The sequence below is a fragment of the Giraffa tippelskirchi genome, chromosome 2 (genome assembly GCF_054371585.1).
Source record: "Giraffa tippelskirchi isolate mGirTip1 chromosome 2, T2T-mGirTip1v1.2.pri, whole genome shotgun sequence".
Lineage (NCBI taxonomy): Eukaryota > Metazoa > Chordata > Mammalia > Artiodactyla > Giraffidae > Giraffa > Giraffa tippelskirchi.
The window spans coordinates 165,382,743-165,401,926 of record NC_137276.1 but is presented as its reverse complement, the minus strand read 5'-3'; the positions used below and the strand labels follow the sequence as shown (position 1 = coordinate 165,401,926).

Below are 19,184 nucleotides of genomic sequence, written 5' to 3'. Positions count from 1 at the left end.
AGGGAGAAGGTGAGGGTGGGACGTTCTGGGAGAATAGCATTGAAACATGTATATTATCATATGTGAAACAGAACACCATTCCATGTTCGATGCATGAGACAAGGGCTCAGGGCCGGGGCAATGGGAAGACCCAGAGGGATGGGATGGGGAGGGAGGTGGGTGGGGGGTCCAGGAAGGGGAACACATGTAAACCCATGGCTGATTCATGTCAATGTATGGCAAAAACTATTACAATATTGTAAAGTAAAAAAAATAAAAATAAAAAATAAAGTTCAAAAAAAAAAAAATCAATCATCTGGGAAAATTCTTATCTTGGATACTTGAATATTCTGCTGTGTATGGTTTCCAAACCCAGGACCATATCTATCAGAGGGGATACTCTTCTAGCTTGTTATGCAGAATTCAAAAAAGCCAAGGGCAGAATCACTAAAGCCTTCTGTGACCGGCTGAAAAACAGTGCCCCCAAAGTGGGCGCCCCCATCCCCACCCCTGTTACTGTGACTGTGTCCTCATTTGCCAAGGCCTTTGCAGGTCTGATGAAGTTAAGGCTCTTGAGATGAAGAGATCAACCCACTAAATGCCATCACATGTCTCCTAATAAGAGGGAGGCAGAAGCCTGAGTTGTATGCACACAGGGGAAGGCAAAGGAGTCACATCGAAAGAGATTAGAAGATATTGGTCTTAAACATGGGAATGATGTGACCATGAGTCAAAGAATGCCAGCAGCCACCAGAAGCTGGAGTGGGCACGGATCAGATTCTCCCCAAGAGCCTCTCGAGAGCTCATAGCCCTGCTGCCACCTTGTTTTCAGCTCAGCAATACTGATTTGGGACATCTGGTCTCCAGAACCAGGAGAGAATAAATTTTTGTTGATTTAAGCAACTCAGTATGTGTAATTTGTTACAGCAGCCACAGGAATCTAGTGCAGCTTCATCTTTAAAAGGTCCTTCAGAGACACCAGTTCAGCCCTTTGTGAATACATTGTCTTTAATGCTTTTCCATATACCTATAGTTAACTCAGCGTTTGTTTTCTTTCCATTGTTTCTAATGATGTTTGGAAGTCTGGTATTTAACCCCAAAGGTGCAAAAACAGTAATTATAAACTAGATGTCACTGTGAAGTTACTATAAACTAGACCTCACTTTCTAGGGGAGAATGTTGAGACCTAACGGCCCCTCATCATGACATCCCTACCCCTACTTGCTTTAAGCTATTTCACCCAACTGGTCAGTGTTTCTCAAAATGGAGTCCAAGGGTCACCTGCATTGAATCACCTGAGGCATTCATTAAAAATATAAAGTCCAGTACTCACCCCAAAGCTCACTTCTAGGACTGAGCTGCAGAAATCTGCACTTTTAACAAAATTCCCTGATTTCTTAGTGCACTGACTTTGAGAAACTCTACTACAGAAGGAGGGCTTCCCAGGTGGTGCTAATGATAAAGAATCTGCCAGCCAATGCAGAAGACCTAAGAGATACAGGTTCGATACCTGGGTTGGGAAGTTCCCCTGGAAGATTGTATGGCAACCCACTCCAGTAATCTTGCCTGGAGAATCCCATGGACAGAGGAGCCTGGTGGGCTACAGTCCATGGGGCCGCAAAGAGCTGGACACAACTGAAGTGACTTAGCACGCACGCACACACTACAGAAGAAAGAAGTCAGAATGACCCAACAGTACTTCCTTTTGTCGCTCAGTCACCACCAATTCTGGGCCAGGATTGATTTCATGCAGGAACAGCCCCTGCCATGGCCCCTAGACTGGATGCCTGTGATGAATGCCACGCTAGAAAAAGTGAGTTGTGAAAGTGTTAGTCACTCAGTCGTGTCCGACTCTTTGCAACCTCAGGGACTGTAGCCCACCAAGCTCCTCTGGCTATAGAATTCTCCAGGCAAGAATACTGGAATGGGTAGCCATTTCCTTCTCCAGGGGATCTTCCCGACCCAGGGATCAAATCCGGGTCTCCTGCACTGCACGCAGATTCTTTACGATCTGACCCACCAGGAATGCCACACTAAGGAACCAAAATAGTCCTGTCCCCTCATGTGTTCATACTGCAAAACAGCTGCAGAGGTGTCTGGAGTGTGGGGCACCACACATGCTTTTGAGAACATGAGTCACCATTAAGTAATTCTTGGTAATTTAACTTTTTAATTAAAAAGACCTTCGCTAAACAATAATAGCTTACAAATGCATGTCCCCTTTCATCTTGCAATTCCACTTTTGGGAGTTTATCCTACAGATATTCATTATGCTTGTACATATGAACACAATTATTCCCTGCAGAACTGACTGTAATAGCAAAAGACTGGAAACAATCCAAGTGCCATCACTGTAGAACTGATGAAATAAATTATAGCACATTCATACAATGAAAAATAATGAGGAAACTGCGTGTGTATTGATATGGAAATGTCTCCAAGATAGATTGTTAAGGGGAAAGGCAAGGTGCAGAGCACATGTATAATATGCTACCTTTTGTGGATGAAAGGGAGCAATAAAACTCCACATTCCTATTTGCTTCTCCATTCATAACGAAATGCAGGTAGTGTACCTGAGAACAGTGGTTATCTCTGATGCAGGAGATGGGAACTGAGCAGATGAGAAACAAGAATGGGAGGGAGACTTTTCACTGTATATATGATTTCACTTTGGGGTTTGGAACCATGTAAACGTATTATTTATTCAAGGAATAAATAATAAAGCTTAAAATAATCATTTATTATGGCCCTTAGAACAAGCAACCTGGTTCTCCACACCTGCAAGTCTTGGTGTCCATGTGGCGCTCTTCAGACTGGGCGCATGTTGCAGGGGCCACCGCCACTGCAGTGGGTACCCGGTTAGATGTGGTGCTCCAGACCAGAATGCTCATTTCCATTGTCCAAAATGGCAGGGGAAGGATGGGTCTTTGAGTTTCTTACCGAGGAGAACCAGCTCCACAGAGGTTCTGGGATTTGGGTCCACTGCACCCTGGACAGCTCCAAAAGGGGAGGGTTCTGGGCTGCCTAGTACTGAGGCATCAGCTCTTCCCGGCTCACAAGGGAGGAGTGGTGGTAGCGATCCCGGGTGGCAAAGTCTGCGTTCTCCTGGGTGAGCTGAGTCATCTCCATGTCAACCCTAGTCAGGGACGGTGCCAAAATTATCTGCTCTTGGGGGGATCGCAAGGTCCTTTGGTGAGAGAAACACGGAGGACAGTCAGAAGGAAAGACCATAGTACTAACCACTGGCAGTCAGTCTTCTCTGGGATGGAGAAACGATTTGCAAAAACATCATTGTGCCTAATGCTCAATATGCATTAAACAACAGAACTGTTGAAAGCTCTATGTACAACACTTCATGAATCCAAAGTATTAGAAATAAGTATCAAATAAAGAGTGATATTTACCTTCCTTATCAGAAATGTATAAAACTATAAAAATAATCTTCCAAATGTTGTGGTGTTGGGGCTCTATAGCTCTACTTTGCCTTTTTGTCAAATGAAATAATGGAATGGAGAGGCTGGAAAGTGGAAGCGAATAAAAAGAAAAACCTTCTCTTTAGTTCACTGGAAAGAAAGATGAATGAGGAACAACCAAGGTTTACAGAGTAAGCAGCTATGCAGTAAAGCGTAAAAGCTTTGGCACCAAGCTGGCCTGCAGGCAAAAAGTGAGCTCCAGTGTCACAGAAAGGTCCCCATAGAGTTGGAGTTGGAAGAAACTGGTAGAGAAAAATGTTAGGGATACGTGAGGAAAGTGCTGGTAGCAGAAAGATCAGCCTGGCAGCCAAGATATTCAAAGAAGACAGTCATAGCTCTGTCACCAGTCAGGCTGGTGGCCTCGGACAAACCTCTTCACCTCCTTCCCCTTCTATTTCCTCACCTTCCCAACCCCCTTCTAGATGCTGCAGTGTGTTAGGTCCTAAAATAAACTTAGGCATAGATTTCCTATTAAATCTTTACTTTGTGGGTAGTTCGTTGAATTGTTTAAATAAGGAATATATTCAATAGTTGTAAAAAAAAAATGGTAGAAACTTTGTTATAAATCTGTGGAACTTAAGCAGAAAGCTTCACTGACTAGAAAAGCATGCTGTTATAGGAGTTCAGATCACACAACTAAGGCTTTGCAGCCACTTGATGAGAACATATCTAAATTATAGGGGTTGGGCTTTCTGAGAAATGAACTAACTTCTTTAAAGTTGAATGTGCAAGAAGTAAGGTTAGGAAGTGACAGAAATGCCATACCGGTCAACATGTGTTTAAAGTAAAACCATAATATTTTTCTGAGTTCAGGGAAATAATACACTTCACTTTCTAGTCTAGAACAGTCTAAGAGTTCTTACCTGGGCAGTTGCTAAGACTTTAGGAAAGAAAGCTTTTTCAAGGTCAGGCTTAACTTTACATAATTCTGGGAATTGTAGGTGTAACAAAGGAAGTAATATACCCAAACTCCTTTGCCCAAAACACCCTACAGTATTATTCATCTTTGGTTTTGAAGAGCATCTGGGGTGACAGTCATGAAAAAAATTCAAAATTACAAAAAAGAAAACACAGCAATCAATTTCTACTTTTAAATGGTTTCATGATTTCTAGGTCCTTTCCCCTCCTGAACAGTCACCACAAGATATCGCTCAGTAGCCATGATGAGGCCAGTAAGCTTGAAGCTGACTCTTAGCTGAGGCCTCTACAAGTCCACGGAGACATGAATAGTGTGAACTAGGTTCTCTTCCAACCAAAGCACTGTCATTTTCTAAGAATAATCTCCTCCTAACACATTCTTCTTTCTACATAGCACAACAGTGACCTCTGAGGTGAAATCCCAGAAATTCAGAGATCAAAAAGGAATGCTGACCTCCCATAGTCATTTGTAGGCTTTCAAACCTACAATATCTCAAAATATTCATGTAAATTGGATATGGCCAAATACACTCAGCCACACACTAGTTGCAGCTCCAGAATCTGAAGGCAGCTTCCACACAGAATCTATTTCCACTTTACCTCTACTTGCCCTCAGGACTAGGATCAGTGCAGGTGTACTGTGACCTGAGTCACCAAGCTGGTGCTTCAGCCTGAAAGAGAGGTAGAGAGTGGCCCCACCCCTCCTACAGCTTCACACAGGACATTCAGTTCAGCTTCCAAGCAGATGGCAGGGAACTGCCCCTCTCCACTCCACTTTCCCTGCCAGCCCCCTCCCTGTTGGTTTCCATGACCCCTGCTCCTGTCATCATCATTTCTCTAGCATCCTAGTTTAGCATCCAGGTCATTCTTGGGCTGACTTGAACACACTGGCAGTGCTTATATTGTCTTAAAACAGATTCTTGGGCACTTCCCTGGTAGTCCAGTGGTTGAGAATCCACCTGCTGATGCAGGGAACACAGGCTTGATTTCCAGTCCAGGGAGGTTCCACATGCTGTGGGGCAACTAAGCCCACACACTACAACTACTAAGCCTGCACTCTAGAGTCCAGGAACCATAACTACTGAGTGCCCATGCTGCAACTACTGAAGCTAGTACATCTGGAGCCCATGCTCAGCAACAAGGGAAGCTGCCACAATGAGAAGCCTGTGCACTGCAGCTAGAGAGCAACCTCCGCTTGCCAGAAGTAGAGAAAGCCCACATGCAGGAACAAAGACCCAGTACTGCCAAAAACAATATAAATAAATAAAAATTCCCAGAGTCTTGAGGCCTCCAAAGGTGAGCAAGCATTGGCACTGGAAGCATAGAGGAGGAGGAAATTGGGGCACTCATGAAATCTTACCTTCCCTGAAAGGCTTTCTGCTGTTTCTCAGGAAAGTTTGTTCTTCCCTCTCCTTGGGTATTTGAACATTGAAGTCCCACAGAAATCCTGCAGAGTCACTACTCTGTTTCTGTACTCGGTCTCTGCTCTTTCACCAATACAGTCATGTCAACTACCTCTGACTTGAGATGGAAGAATGGAAATTCTGGGCCTTGAGTTTGTATGTGAGTCAGTACTGATGCTAATGTGTCTTAGATTGTGAACTCACTAAAAGTAACTCTCTTGACTTAGATCTCTCAGCAACCAGATTCTAAAGAAAGCCTCTGTTCTCGATTCCTGAAGATAAGAAGAGAAGAGAGGGCCAGAGGAAGCTCCTGATAAGCTGAGGCAGAGGGGCTGGGTGGTGGAGGGCAGTGAGGAGCAGTCTGAGTTTCCTTGAGGTTCTCAAATGTCAGCTATTCACACCACAATTCACCCAAGCCCTGAAGCACCTTTAGCACCTCCCAGGCCATGCATCTGCCCTCATCCTGGCCCCAGGTTGGCACAGACCTGTAGGAGGGGATCAGAAGGGATCTCATCCATCTTAAAAGGCTGAAGTTGGAGGCTAAACCTGCAAGGAAGACATAGACATAAAACTTTATGAAGACTCTATGTAAGCATCTACAATCCCAGGTTTTAATGGGGTAAATATATCCCCTGATACACACAAAGAAGAGCACAATTTTTCCCTCTTTTTCAGTCTAATCAAACTACATTCATTGTAATACTCTCTGACAGTAACCAGCTAAGGACTTCATACTTATAAGTAATTTCCAAAAGTTTATTTCTAAACTCCAAAATCCCAAGAAAGAAAATGAATGCGTTAGAGAGAAAGAAGCAGATGACTTGCTAATTTCAGTCTTAGGAATTATTAATTTTTTTAAATTTCGATAATTTTAATTTTAGATTCAAACTGATATGTGTTAAATATATGTTATAAAATCCACCACTAGACCATACTCTCCATGAGGACAAGAAGCACATCTTTTTCACCCAGTAAGACTCACAGTACAACAGTCACAGCATCTGGCCCTTAGGAAGTTTTCTACAGGTGCTAAGCGACTCAAATAGCTCCACATGTAGAAATGTTAGAGCTAAAGTTCAAGATGAGATTGTTATTGATACTGACCAAATAGCCTGCAATCAGATACACTGTTTAGAATAGGGTTTATCAAAATTTTTTTAAAGTTTTTTTTAAATCCATTTCTCTTTTTGTGTGATCACACAAAATGAATTATATATAACTTTAGGAAACCAAATGAAATGTAGTTTTATAAAATACTTTTCCAAATTACACATATTCACTCCACCAGATATATTATTCAGCCATAAAAAAGAACAAAATAATGCCATTTGCAGCAACATGGATAGACCTAGAGAGTGTCACAATGAATGAAGTAAGTCAGACAGAGGAGAAATATCATATGACATCCCTTAAGTGCGGAATCTAAAAAGAAACGATACAAATGGACTTACTTACAAACAGACAAAAATAAACTCAAAATGGATTAAAGATCTAAACATAAGACCAGAAACTATAAAACTCCTAGAGGAAAACATAGGCAAAACACTCTGCGACATAAATCACAGCAGGATCCTCTATGACCCACCTCCCAGACTATTGGAAATAAAAGCAAAAATAAACAAATGGGACCTAATTAAAATTAAAAGCTTTTGCACAACAAAGGAAACTATAAGCAAGGTGAAAAGACAGCCTTCAGAATGGGAGAAAATAATAGCAAACCAAGCAACCGGACAAAGAATTAATCTCAAAAATATACAAGCAACTCCTGCAGCTCAATTCCAGAAAAATAAACAACCCAATCAAAAAATGGGCCAAAGAACTAAACAGACATTTCTCCAAAGAAGACACACAAATAGCTAACAAACACATGAAAAGATGCTCAACATCACTCATTATCAGTGAAATGCAAATCAAAACCACAATGAGGTACCATTTCACACCAGTCAGAATGGCTGCTATCCAAAAGTCTGCAAGCAATAAATGCTGGCAAGGGTGTGGAGAAAAGGGAACCCTCTTACACTGTTGGTGGGAATGCAAACTAGTACAGCCACTATGGAGAACAGTGTGGAGATTCCTTAAAAAACCGGAAATAGAACTGTCATATGACACAGCAATCCCACTGCTGGGCATAAACACTGAGGAAACCAGAATTGAAAGAGACACGTGTACTCCAATGCTCATCGCAGCACTGTTTATAATAGCCAGGACATGGAAGCAACCTAGATGTCCATCAGCAGACGAATGGATAAGGAAGCTGTGCTACATATACACAGTGGAATATTACTCAGCCATTAAAATGAATACATTTGAATCAGTTCTATTGAGATGGATGAAACTGGAGCCCATTATACAGAGTGAAGTAAGCCAGAAAGAAAAACACCAATACAGTATTCTAATGCATATATATGGAATTTGAAAGATGGTAACGATAACCCTATATGCAAGACAGAAAAAGAAACACAGATAGAACATAGAACAGTCTTATGGACTCTGTGGGAGAAGGTGAGGGTGGGACGATCTGACAGAATAGCATTGAAACATGTATATTATCATATGTGAAACAGAACGCCAGTCCAGGTTTGATGTATGAGACAAGTGCTCAGGGCTGGTGCACTGGGATGACCCAGAGGGATGGGATGGGGAGGGAGGTGGCAGGGGGGTTCAGGATGGGGAACACATGTAAACCCATGGCTGATTCATGTCAATGTATGGCAAAAACCACTACAATATTGTAAAGTAATTAGCCTCCAACTAAAATAAATAAATAAATTTAAAAAAACACAAAAAACAGAAACAGACACACTGACTCTGAGAATGAGCTTATGGTTGCCAGTGGGAAGGATGGGAGGAAGAGATAGTTAGGGAGTTTGGGATGGGCACGTACATACTACTATATTTAAAACAGATAACCAACAAGGACCTACTGTACAGCATGGGGAACTCTGTTCTGTGGCAGCCTGGAAAGGAGGGGTTTGGCGGGGGTGGGGGGGTGGGGGGGGTGGGATGGATATATGTATATGTATGGCTGAGTACCTCTGCTGTTCACCTGAAACTATCGCAACATTGTTTGTTAAATGGCTATACCCCAATACAAAATGAAAAGTTTTTTTAAAAAAAGAAGTCTTAGGCAAAGCTTATAAATGCTAAAAAATGTGCCTATAACAGTAAAATGAAAATATTACAATGACAGAGGATGAGATGGTTGGATGGCATCACCGACTCAATAGACATGAGTTTGGGTAAACTCCGGGAGTTGGTGATGGACAAGGAGACCTGGCGTGCTGCGGTCCATGGGGTTGCAAAGAGTCGGACACGACTGAGTGACTGAACTGAACTGAAATAAGATAATGTAAAATTCTTAGCACAATAACTGGTAGTAGATATTTTTTAAATCTCACAAAATGAATTATATATAACTTTAGGAAACCAAATGGAATGTACTTTTATAAAATGCTTTTCCAAATTACACCTACTCACTCCACCAGATATATATATATACACACACACACACACATATATATATATGGTTGAAAATTGATTAGATCATGTTCAATATATGATCAGGAAGCAAGCATTATTTTAAGAGGGTTATGTTAGAGTCTTGGCTAATGTCAACAGGATGCAGCCAATGAGACATATTTACTGAATCTCATTTAGGTTTCTTATGGTTAGGGGGAGGACAAATTTTAAATTTGCATTAATAATCTGCAATTGCAAAGAGAAAGTCCCTAATATATTTTGACATTATCAGAAGGAAGAAAATAAACATTATGTTAATTGGTCTTACTTATTTATGACCATTTTGATTCTAAATTATCTACATTTTAGATGTAGATTTGCCTGAAATTTGATTTCATACTTTCCTGGTAACAAATTTCTGGGAAATATTTAAATTTCTTAAGATTAAACTAACTTCTAAGAAATTCAGGAGCAATCACTGATGTACTCACTATGTTAATTAAAATATACCTATCCATTAAATTGGGCTTCCAGGGTGGCAGAAGTGGTAAAGAACCTACCTGCCACTGCAGGAGATTTAAGGCGCCAGGGTTCAATCCCTGAGTTAGGAAGACCCCCTGGAGAAGGAAATGTCAACCCACTACAGTATTCTTGCCTAGAGAATCCCATGGACAGGGAAGCCTGGTGGGCTACAGTCCATGGGGTTACAAACAGTCGGACATGACTGAAGCAACTTAGCATGCAATGCTTGCATCCGTTAAATTAGCTGATATAGGGACACTTAGCATGACTTTTTCTAAAACATTATTTTTAATGTACACATGATTCAAGTGTTTAAAGTGCATTTCTTTCAAAAATATATATCATACTTCAATTTGAAAGAATTTCTTTTTCAGTTTGCCTGGATTGTTACGGTCCATCTGATTTAGTTAGGACTTAAAACCACATTATTTATTTTAAAAATTGAGACACTAGAATTTTGATGAAAAAGGCTCTAGAATGTATCTTTCAAGCAGCTTTATTATTGAGGAACAAATAAGACACAATAAACAAAGTATTGAGAATATTTTCTTCTTTATTCTCCTTGTTCTGGCACTTGGGGGTCTTGACTCCTAGAGAGAACAAACAACTCCCCTATGAGCACACTTTTGATATATGGTGGTGGTTTAGTTGCTAAGTCAGGGACTGTAGCCTGCCCAGCCTTCTCTGTCCATGGGATTTCCCAGGCAAGAGAACTAGAGTGGGTTGCCATTTCCTTCTCCAGGGGATCTTCCTCACCCATGGATTGAACCCACATCTCCTGCATTGCCAGGAGGTTTCTCTACCACTGAGCCATGATTACTTTGCCAACAAAGGTCCATCTAGTCAAAGCTATGGTTTTTCTAGCAGTCATGTATGGATGTGAGAGTTGGACTGTAAAGAAAACTGAGCGCTGAAGAATTGATGCTTTTGAACTGTGGTGTTGGAGAAGACTCTTGAGAGTTCCTTGGACTGCAAGGAGATCCATCCAGTCCATCCTAAAGGAGATCAGTCCTGGGTGTTCATTGGAAGGACTGATGTTGAAGCTGAAACTCCAATACTTTGGCCACCTGATGCAAAGAGCTGACTCATTTGAAAAGACTCTGATGCTAGGAAAGATTGAGGGCAGGAGGAGAAGGGAATGACAGAGGATGAGATGGTTGGATGGCATCACTGACTCGATGGACATGGGTTTGGGTAAACTCCGGGAGTTGGTGATGGACAGGGAGGCCTGGCGTGCTGTAGTCTATGGGGTCGCAAAGAGTCCAACATGACTGAGCAACTGAACTGAACTGAACCGAGCCACCAGGGAAATCCCACCTTTGATACACAAACCAATTAATCCAGAGCCCACACTCCCAACCACTTCCTTTATCAAGCTCTTATACACCAAGCCAATATTCCCCTGCCTTAACTCACCCCAGGACCAAATACTAGACAACTGGAGATGACCCCTACAACCCAGAGCCCCTGCAATTATTCAAACTATCCAATCCTAAACTTACTCAACTACGTACCTGCCTTGCCCATTCTTTCCCGTTAAAACTCCCCTAAGAGCACACTTTTGATATCTGGTGGTTGTAAGGGGCCATGCTCTTCCCTTGACCTCTTTTGCCTCTGGTCCTTGCCCTGTGGCCCTACATGGCCCTTCTGTTCCTAGGGGTCTGTGAGTATAAACTTGTTTCTTCATTTCTGTATCTATGTCTTATTCTACCTGATTAAAACAAGTCCCAGGTACATTTTTAGAATAAACTATGTGTATTTAAGAATAAGATTGATTCTTTGTAGCCAGAGATGGAGAAGTTCTATACAGTCAGCAAAAACAAGACCAGGAGCAGACTATAGCTCAGATATGAACTCCTTATTGCAAAATTCAGACTTAAATTGAAGAAAGTACGGAAAATCACTAGGCCATTCAGGTATGACCTAAATAAAATCCCTTATGATTCTATTGTGGAAGTGACAAATAGATTCAAGGGATTGGATCTGATAGAAAGGGTGCCTGAAAAACTATGGATGGAGGTGCATAACATTGTGCAGGAGGCAGTAATCAAAACCATCCCCAAGGAAAGGAAATCCAAAAAGGCAAAATGGTTGTTTGAGAAGGCCTTACAAATATCTGAGAAAAGAAGAAGCAAAAGGCAAAGGAGGAAAGGAAAGATATACCCATCTGAATGCAGAGTTCCAAAGAATAGCAAGGAGAAATAAGAAAGCCTTCCTAAGCAAACAATGCAAAGAAATAGAGGAAAACAATAGAATGGAAAGACTAGAGATCTCTTCAAGAAAATTAGAGACATTAAGGGAACATTTCATGCAAAGATGGGCACAATAAGGGACAGAAATAGTATGGACCTAACAGAAGTAAAAGATAATAAGAAGCGGTGGCAAGAATACATAGAAGAACTACACAAAAAAGGTCTTACTGACCCGGATAACCATGATGGTGTGATCACTCACCTAGAGCCAGACATCTTGGAGTGTGAAGTCAAATGGGCCTCAGGAAGCACTATGAACAAAGCTAGTGGAGGTGATGGAATTCCAGCTGAGCTATTTCAAATCCTAAAAGATGATGCTGTTAAAGTATTGCACTCAATATGCCAGCAAATTTGGAAAACTCAGCAGTGGCCATAGGACTGGAAAAGATTAGTTTTCATTCCAATCCCAAAGAAGGGCAACGCCAAAGAATGTTCAAACTACCACACAACTGTACTCATTTTACATGCTAGTAAGATTATGCTCAAAACCCTTCAAGCTAGGCTTCAAAAGTACACAAGCCAAGAACTTCCAGATGTACAAGCTGGATTTAGAAAAGGCAGAGGAACAAGAGTTCAAATTGCCAACATCCGTTGGATCATAGAAAAAGCAAGAGAATTCCAGAAAAATATCTACTTCTGCTTCATTGACTACACTGAAGCCTTTGATTGTGTGGATCACAGCAAACTGTGGAAAATTCTTCAAGAGATGGGAATACAGACCACCTTATCTGCCTCCTGAGAAACCAGAATGCAGGTCAAGAAGCAACAGTTAGAATCGGACATGGAACAACGGACTGGTTCAAAATTGAAAAAGGAGTATGTCAAGGCTGTATATTGTCACCCTGCTTATTTAACTTATATGCAGAATACATCATGCAAAATGCCAGGCTGGATGAAGCACAAGCTGAAATCAAGATTGCCAGGAGAAATATCAATAAACTCAGATATGTAGATGATACCACCCTAATAGCAGAAAGCCAAGAGAAACTAAAGAGCCTCTTGATGAAGGTGGAAAAGAGTGAAAAAATTGAGTGAAAAAGTGAGAGTGGAAAAGTTGGCTTAAAACTCAACATTCAAACAACCAAGATCATGGCATCTCGTCCCATCACTTCATGGCAAATAGATGGGGAAACAATGGAAACAGTGACAGACTTTATTTTCTTGGGCTCCAAAATCACTGTGGAGTGACTGTAGCCATGAAATTAAAAGATTCTTGCTCCTTGGAAGAAGAGCTATGACAAACCTAGACAGTGTATTAAAAAGCAGAGACATTACTCTGTCAACAAAGGTCCATATGGTCAAAACTATGGTTTTTCCAGTAGTCATGTATGGATGTGAGAGCCAGACAATAAAAAAGGCTAAGTGCCTAAGAATTGATGCCTTAGAACTGTGGTGCTGGAGAAGACTCTTGAGAGTCCCTTGGACAGCAAGGAGATCAAATCAGTCAATCCTAAAGGAAATCAACCCTGAATATTCATTGGAAGGATTGATGCTGAAGCAGAAGTTCCAACACTTTGGCCACCTAAGGCAAAGAGCTGACTCACTGGAAAAGACTCTGATGCTGGGAAAGATTGAAGGCAGGAGGACAAGGGGACAAAAGAGGATGAGATGGTTGGATGGCATCACTGACTCAATGGACATGAGTTTGAGCAAACTTCAGGAAATAATGAAGGACAGGGAAGCCTGGCGTGCTGTAGTCGATGGGGACGCAAAGAGTCGGACACAGCTGAGCGACTAAACGACAACAACAATATGTATTTAAAGTGAACCATTTGGTGTTAATACATGTATATATTGTGAAATCACCACTAAAAGCAGGATCCTGAACGCATCCATCACCTCCAAGTCCCCTCAAGCCACTTCACAAGACCTCCCTCCCACATATCCACACCTCCCCTGCCATCCAAAGGCAACCACTGATAATGCTGTCATTATAGATTAGTTTACATTTTTGATAATTATTCTTAACTGGGAAACAGGGGTTACTGATTTGAGACATTTTTCTTTTCTACTATAAGCATTTGATGCAGTAAACTTCCCTCTGAGCACTAAACTAGCTGCAGCCCACAGTTTTGATGTTATATTTTCATTTTCATTCAGTTACAAATATTTTTAAATTTTACTTATTTCTTCTTTGAACCATGAGTTAATTAGTTTCTTTAGTATATTTAGTGCTCTTTAGTATCCTTAGTCATTTAGTGTTATTCAGTGTTCTTTAGTTTCTAAATATTTGGGGATTTTCCAGACATCTTTTTGGTATTTATTTATAATTCACTTCCTTTTTGTTCTTGAATTGACTTAAATACCTTTAAATTTACTGAGACTTTAAAAAATGTCCTGAAATACAGTTTATTCTGGTAAACGTTTCATTCTTTTCACTTGAAAAGAATATATATTCTGCTGTTGTTATACAGAATATTCTACACTATCAATTTGGCCACATTTGTTGATAATGTTAATCAAGTCTTCTAAAGCCCTACTGATTTTTTCCTACTTGTTTTATGAATTATTGAGAGAGAGGTGTTGAAATCTGAATATAATTGAGAACTTTTTTACTTATTATTGCAGATCTATCAGGCTTTGTTTTTTGTATTTCAAAGCTCTGTTTTTGTTTTTTTTATTTATTTATTTTTTATTTATTTATTTATTTTTATTTTTTATTTTTTTATTTTAGTTGAGGGCTAACTACTTTACAATATTGTAATAGTTTCTGCCATACATTGACATGAATCAGCCATGGGTTTACATGTGTTCCCCTTCCTGGACCCCCCACCCACCTCCCTCCCCATCCCATCCCTCTGGGTCATCCCATTGCCCCGGCCCTGAGCCCTTGTCTCATGCATCGAACAAGGAATGGTGTTCTGTTTCACATATGATAATATACATGTTTCAATGCTATTCTCCCAGAATGTCCCACCCTCACCTTCTCCCTCAGAGTCCATAAAATTGTTCTATGCATCTGTGTCTCTTATTCTGTCTCGCATATAGGGTTATCGTTACCATCTTTCAAATTCCATATATATGCATTAGTATACTGTATTGTTGTTTTTCTTTCTGGCTTACTTCACTCTGTATAATGGGCTCCAGTTTCATCCATCTCAGTAGAACCGATTCAAATGTATTTTTTTTTTAATGGCTGAGTAATATTCCATTGTGTATATGTACCACAGCTTCCTTATCCACTCGTCTGCTGATGGACATCTAGGTTGCTTCCATGTCCTAGCTATTGTAAACAGTGCTGTGATGAACATTGGGGTACACGCGTCTCTTTCAATTCTGGTTTCCTCGGTGTATATGCCCAGCAGTAGGATTGCTGGGTCATATGGCAGTTCTATTCCCAGTTTTTTAAGGAATCTCCACACTGTTCTCCATAGTGGCTGTACTAGTTTGCATTCCCACCAACAGTGTAAGAGAGTTCCCTTTTCTCCACACCCTCTCCAGCATTTATTGCTTGTAGACTTTTGGATAGCAGCCATTCTGACTGGTGTGAAATGATACCTCATTGTGGTTTTGATTTGCATTTCTCTAATAATGAGTGATGTTGAGCATCTTTTCATGTGTTTGTTAGCCATCTGTATTTCTTCTTTGGAGAAATGTCTGTTTAGTTCTTTGGCCCATTTTTTGATTGGGTCATTTATTTTTCTGGAATTCAGCTGCAGGAGTTGCTTGTATATTTTTGAGATTAATTGTTTGTCTGTTGCTTCGTTTGCTATTATTTTCTCCCATTCTGAAGGCTGTCTTTTCACCTTGCTTATAGTTTCCTTTGTTGTGCAAAAGCTTTTAATTTTAATTAGGTCCCATTTGTTTATTTTTGCAAAGCTCTGTTTTTAAGTGAATCAATATTAAGATTTATTATGTCCTCTTTGGTTAATTTTCCCTTTGTCTTTATGAAATGACCCTCTTTATCCCTGGTAATATTCTTTTTTCTGAAATCTACTTTGTCTTATGTTAATATAGTCACTCCAGCTTTGTCTGATTTATCACGATACAGCTTGTCCCATTCTTTTACTTGTAACTTATTTGTTTCTCTACGTTGAAAGTAGGTTTTTTGTAGACAGCAATAACTGGATCATGCTTTTTATTCAATCTGATAATCTCAATTCAAATTGAGAATTGACAAATTCAATCTGACAATGGTTTAGACCATTTATTCGGGAGTGTTTAGACCATTTAAAATTAGTATGCTATTGATATGGCTAGGTCTATATAAACCACCTTGCTATTTGTTTTTGGTCTATTATCTTTTTCTCTTTTTTCTGATTTGAGTGTTTTAAATTCAATTTTATCTTCTTTATTGGCTGATTAGTTGTAATTCTTTTACTTGTGTTATAGGCATAACTCACTTTATTGCACTACATTTTACTGTGCTTCTGAGTCCTGCATCTTTTACATGTTGAAGGTTTGTGGCAACCATGCATTGAGCAAGTCTACCGGGGCCATTTCCCCCACGGTACTGGCTCACTTTCTGAGTCACATTATGGTAACTGTTATAATATTTCAAACTTTTTCACTATTATTAATATTATATTTCTTACAGTGATTTGTGATCAGTGATCTTTGATGTTACTACTATGACTTGAAGGCTCAGATGATGGTTAGCATTTTTTAGCAATAAAGTATTTTAACATTAAGATATGTACAATGTTTTTTAGACATAATGCTATTACACACTTAACAGACTGCTGTATAGTAGTATAAATATGACTTTTATATGCAGTAGGGAACAAAAAAAAGTGTGTGACTTGCCTTATTGCGATATTCATTTTAGTGCAGTGATCTAGAACTGAACTCACAATATTTTCAAGGTATACTTGTCTTTTAGTAGTTGCTTAGGGTTTGTAATACACCTTTTTAACTTATCACAGTCTATCTTTAAGTGATATTTTAGTACTTCACATATAGTATAAGAAACTTTCAATAGTATATTCTCACTTCTTCCCTCCCGGCTCTTAAGCTATTGTTGTCATCCATTTTACTTCTACATGTCTTATAAACCTCACAATTTATTATTATTTTTCTTTTGTTATCATTTATGTGCATGACATATTTTTTTCTCCTAGACTGTCAGGTTGAAAGTGGGATTTGTATCTGAGTCAGTGTTGGCATTTAGTAGGTGTTCAAAACCTGTGTTTTTCAATAAATGCTGAAAGAGAAGAAAGGAGGTGGTGGCAAAATGGCTGTATTGCTCACCAACGTGAAGTCCGGGACTTGTCCGACCAATGTAGAAATATACAATGGCGGCAACACATATGTTAACCAGGGTATAGACCCACTGGATCACAAACATGATGAGAAGGGACCCAACAGCCTGTGGAAAGAGAAAGAAGAACAAGTCAGCTCATGGTTGAAACACACACTAAGCAAGCCACAAGGCAAGGGCCTTAAGTGGAGAAATTCCCTGGTGGTCCAGTGGTTGGGACTCCACACATCTATTGCAGGGGACCAGGGTTTGCTGCCTGGTCTGGGAACTAAGATCCCGCAAGCCACACGGTGTGGTCCTTCAAAAAACAAACAAAAACCCTTGTTAAGACTAGGGCCTTTAGAAACAATGGTCCTCTCATCAACCTCTGAATCCTATAGAAGTCTGAATAATTGAAGTTTACTCGTAATGCAAAAAAACCTCTTTAAAGAAGATATTTGAGAAGATGTCCTTCTGAAAGTACCCTCTAATCAAAACAATCAATAAATAGATATTCTATTCTAGCTCCTTGTCCTACTCCTCTCTAAGAGAAGCAAATTAAATTATGCTAATATGGTGTACCTGGAAATTCAGTGATCCAGAATTTATCAGAGATGATTATTTAAAAAGTAAACCATTGATTAAAATAAATGGTTCATTAAATGTAATCTTGCTATGGGTAGCCTCATCTAAATTCTAATATAACAGGCAATTAAAACACATTGCTCCTAATAAAGACTTTCCTCTGTCCTCCCCTCAACCCCCACCCCAAGATCACACATGTATCCACCTGAATTAAGTCTCAAGAACAATTGAGATCAAAATGAAGTTACTCACCCCCAACAGGGAGACCCAGGGATTGCATATATGAGTGTAGATAGAAGTTGGTCTCCTCTGGATATCTTGTTCCTGTAGCCTGGACTTTAGGAAGAAATCTAAAAAATAAATGAGCCAAATCCTTTGTTACTGTTTTGTTATCAAACCTTCTAGTGTTTTTATTAGCAAACATCTATGTGCTCCTCTTCTCCAATTTTGTAATTCAGTCTAAAAGACAATGTCCACTCACCTCAACCATTAGTTTCCTTGGCCACACCCAAGGCTTGTCTTTCCCAGAAAGTTCACCTCCTAAATCATGATTTCAATAAATCTGCCCTCAGTCCGTCACCTTTGTTTTTTTTCTCATTCACTTTGCTCATTCACCCCAACTATCGTAGCCTGCAGGGGGACCTTCAGTCAACTTGCCCTAATATGTTTTTGCTTCCTACCACCTCATTTCTCTTTTCATTACTCTCTTACCTAGCTTAGAGTCCGTGTCCAAGACTATTAGCAAGCACTCTCTTGGACAGATCATCTACTTCCTCACTTCAGCATCACTCACAAGTCTTATACCTTAAGTTAACTCATTTTCCTGTGCTCTGATGTAATAAATTTACAACCTGTCCTCTCAAAAGAGAGCTTTCATATCCTCTCATCACCAAATCTACCAACCTGCTTTCATCTGTACCCTCTCTTCTGCCTTTCCATTGACAAAGTAGACGAACAGTGCTGGCTCCTACCTAAGCCCATCCCTGTATCTGTGCCCTGCTCATTTCACCTTTGCATCATCCATTTTTCCATCCTCTACCAAATCATCCTCATCAAATACAAATACACTGTAATTTCTTCCAACTAAAGAAAGTTTCTGGTCACCCCCTAGCTACTGTCCAATTTTTTTTTTTGTCTCTCTTATAGCAAAAATTCTCAAAAGAATTGCCTATGTGATTTCTACCTCCTATTGTTTCCTCAACCTACTTTTAGGATAGTACACATCACTCAACTAAAACTACTCTTCCTCAGGCTGTCAGTGACTTGAATCTTTTCAAATCCAACAGTCAACTCCTCATCTCATTTGACCTTTCTGGTAGCATCTGACACATGTGATCACTTTTTCCTGATTGAAATACATTTGTCTCCTGGTTTCTAAGATGCCTTGGTCTCCTTCTTTTCCTCCTATCTCACT

General features: G+C 40.0%; 1 protein-coding gene across 2 annotated transcripts in view; it reads right to left on the bottom strand.

Annotated features, from left to right (window-relative positions):
• Positions 1-2,697: 2,697 nt before the first annotated feature.
• The window catches only part of SLC12A8 (solute carrier family 12 member 8), a 141,562-nt gene continuing 125,075 nt past the window's right edge, over positions 2,698-19,184 (bottom strand). For both annotated transcript variants that reach the window (XM_081571698.1, XM_081571699.1), the window contains 4 exons: positions 18,023-18,120; positions 17,197-17,314; positions 6,259-6,319; positions 2,698-3,166 (listed from right to left, as the gene is read on the bottom strand). In XM_081571698.1, coding sequence (XP_081427824.1) covers positions 3,004-3,166; positions 6,259-6,319; positions 17,197-17,314; positions 18,023-18,120 — 440 coding nt within the window. In that variant the 3' untranslated portion in view covers positions 2,698-3,003. The remainder of the gene's footprint in view (positions 3,167-6,258; positions 6,320-17,196; positions 17,315-18,022; positions 18,121-19,184) is intronic.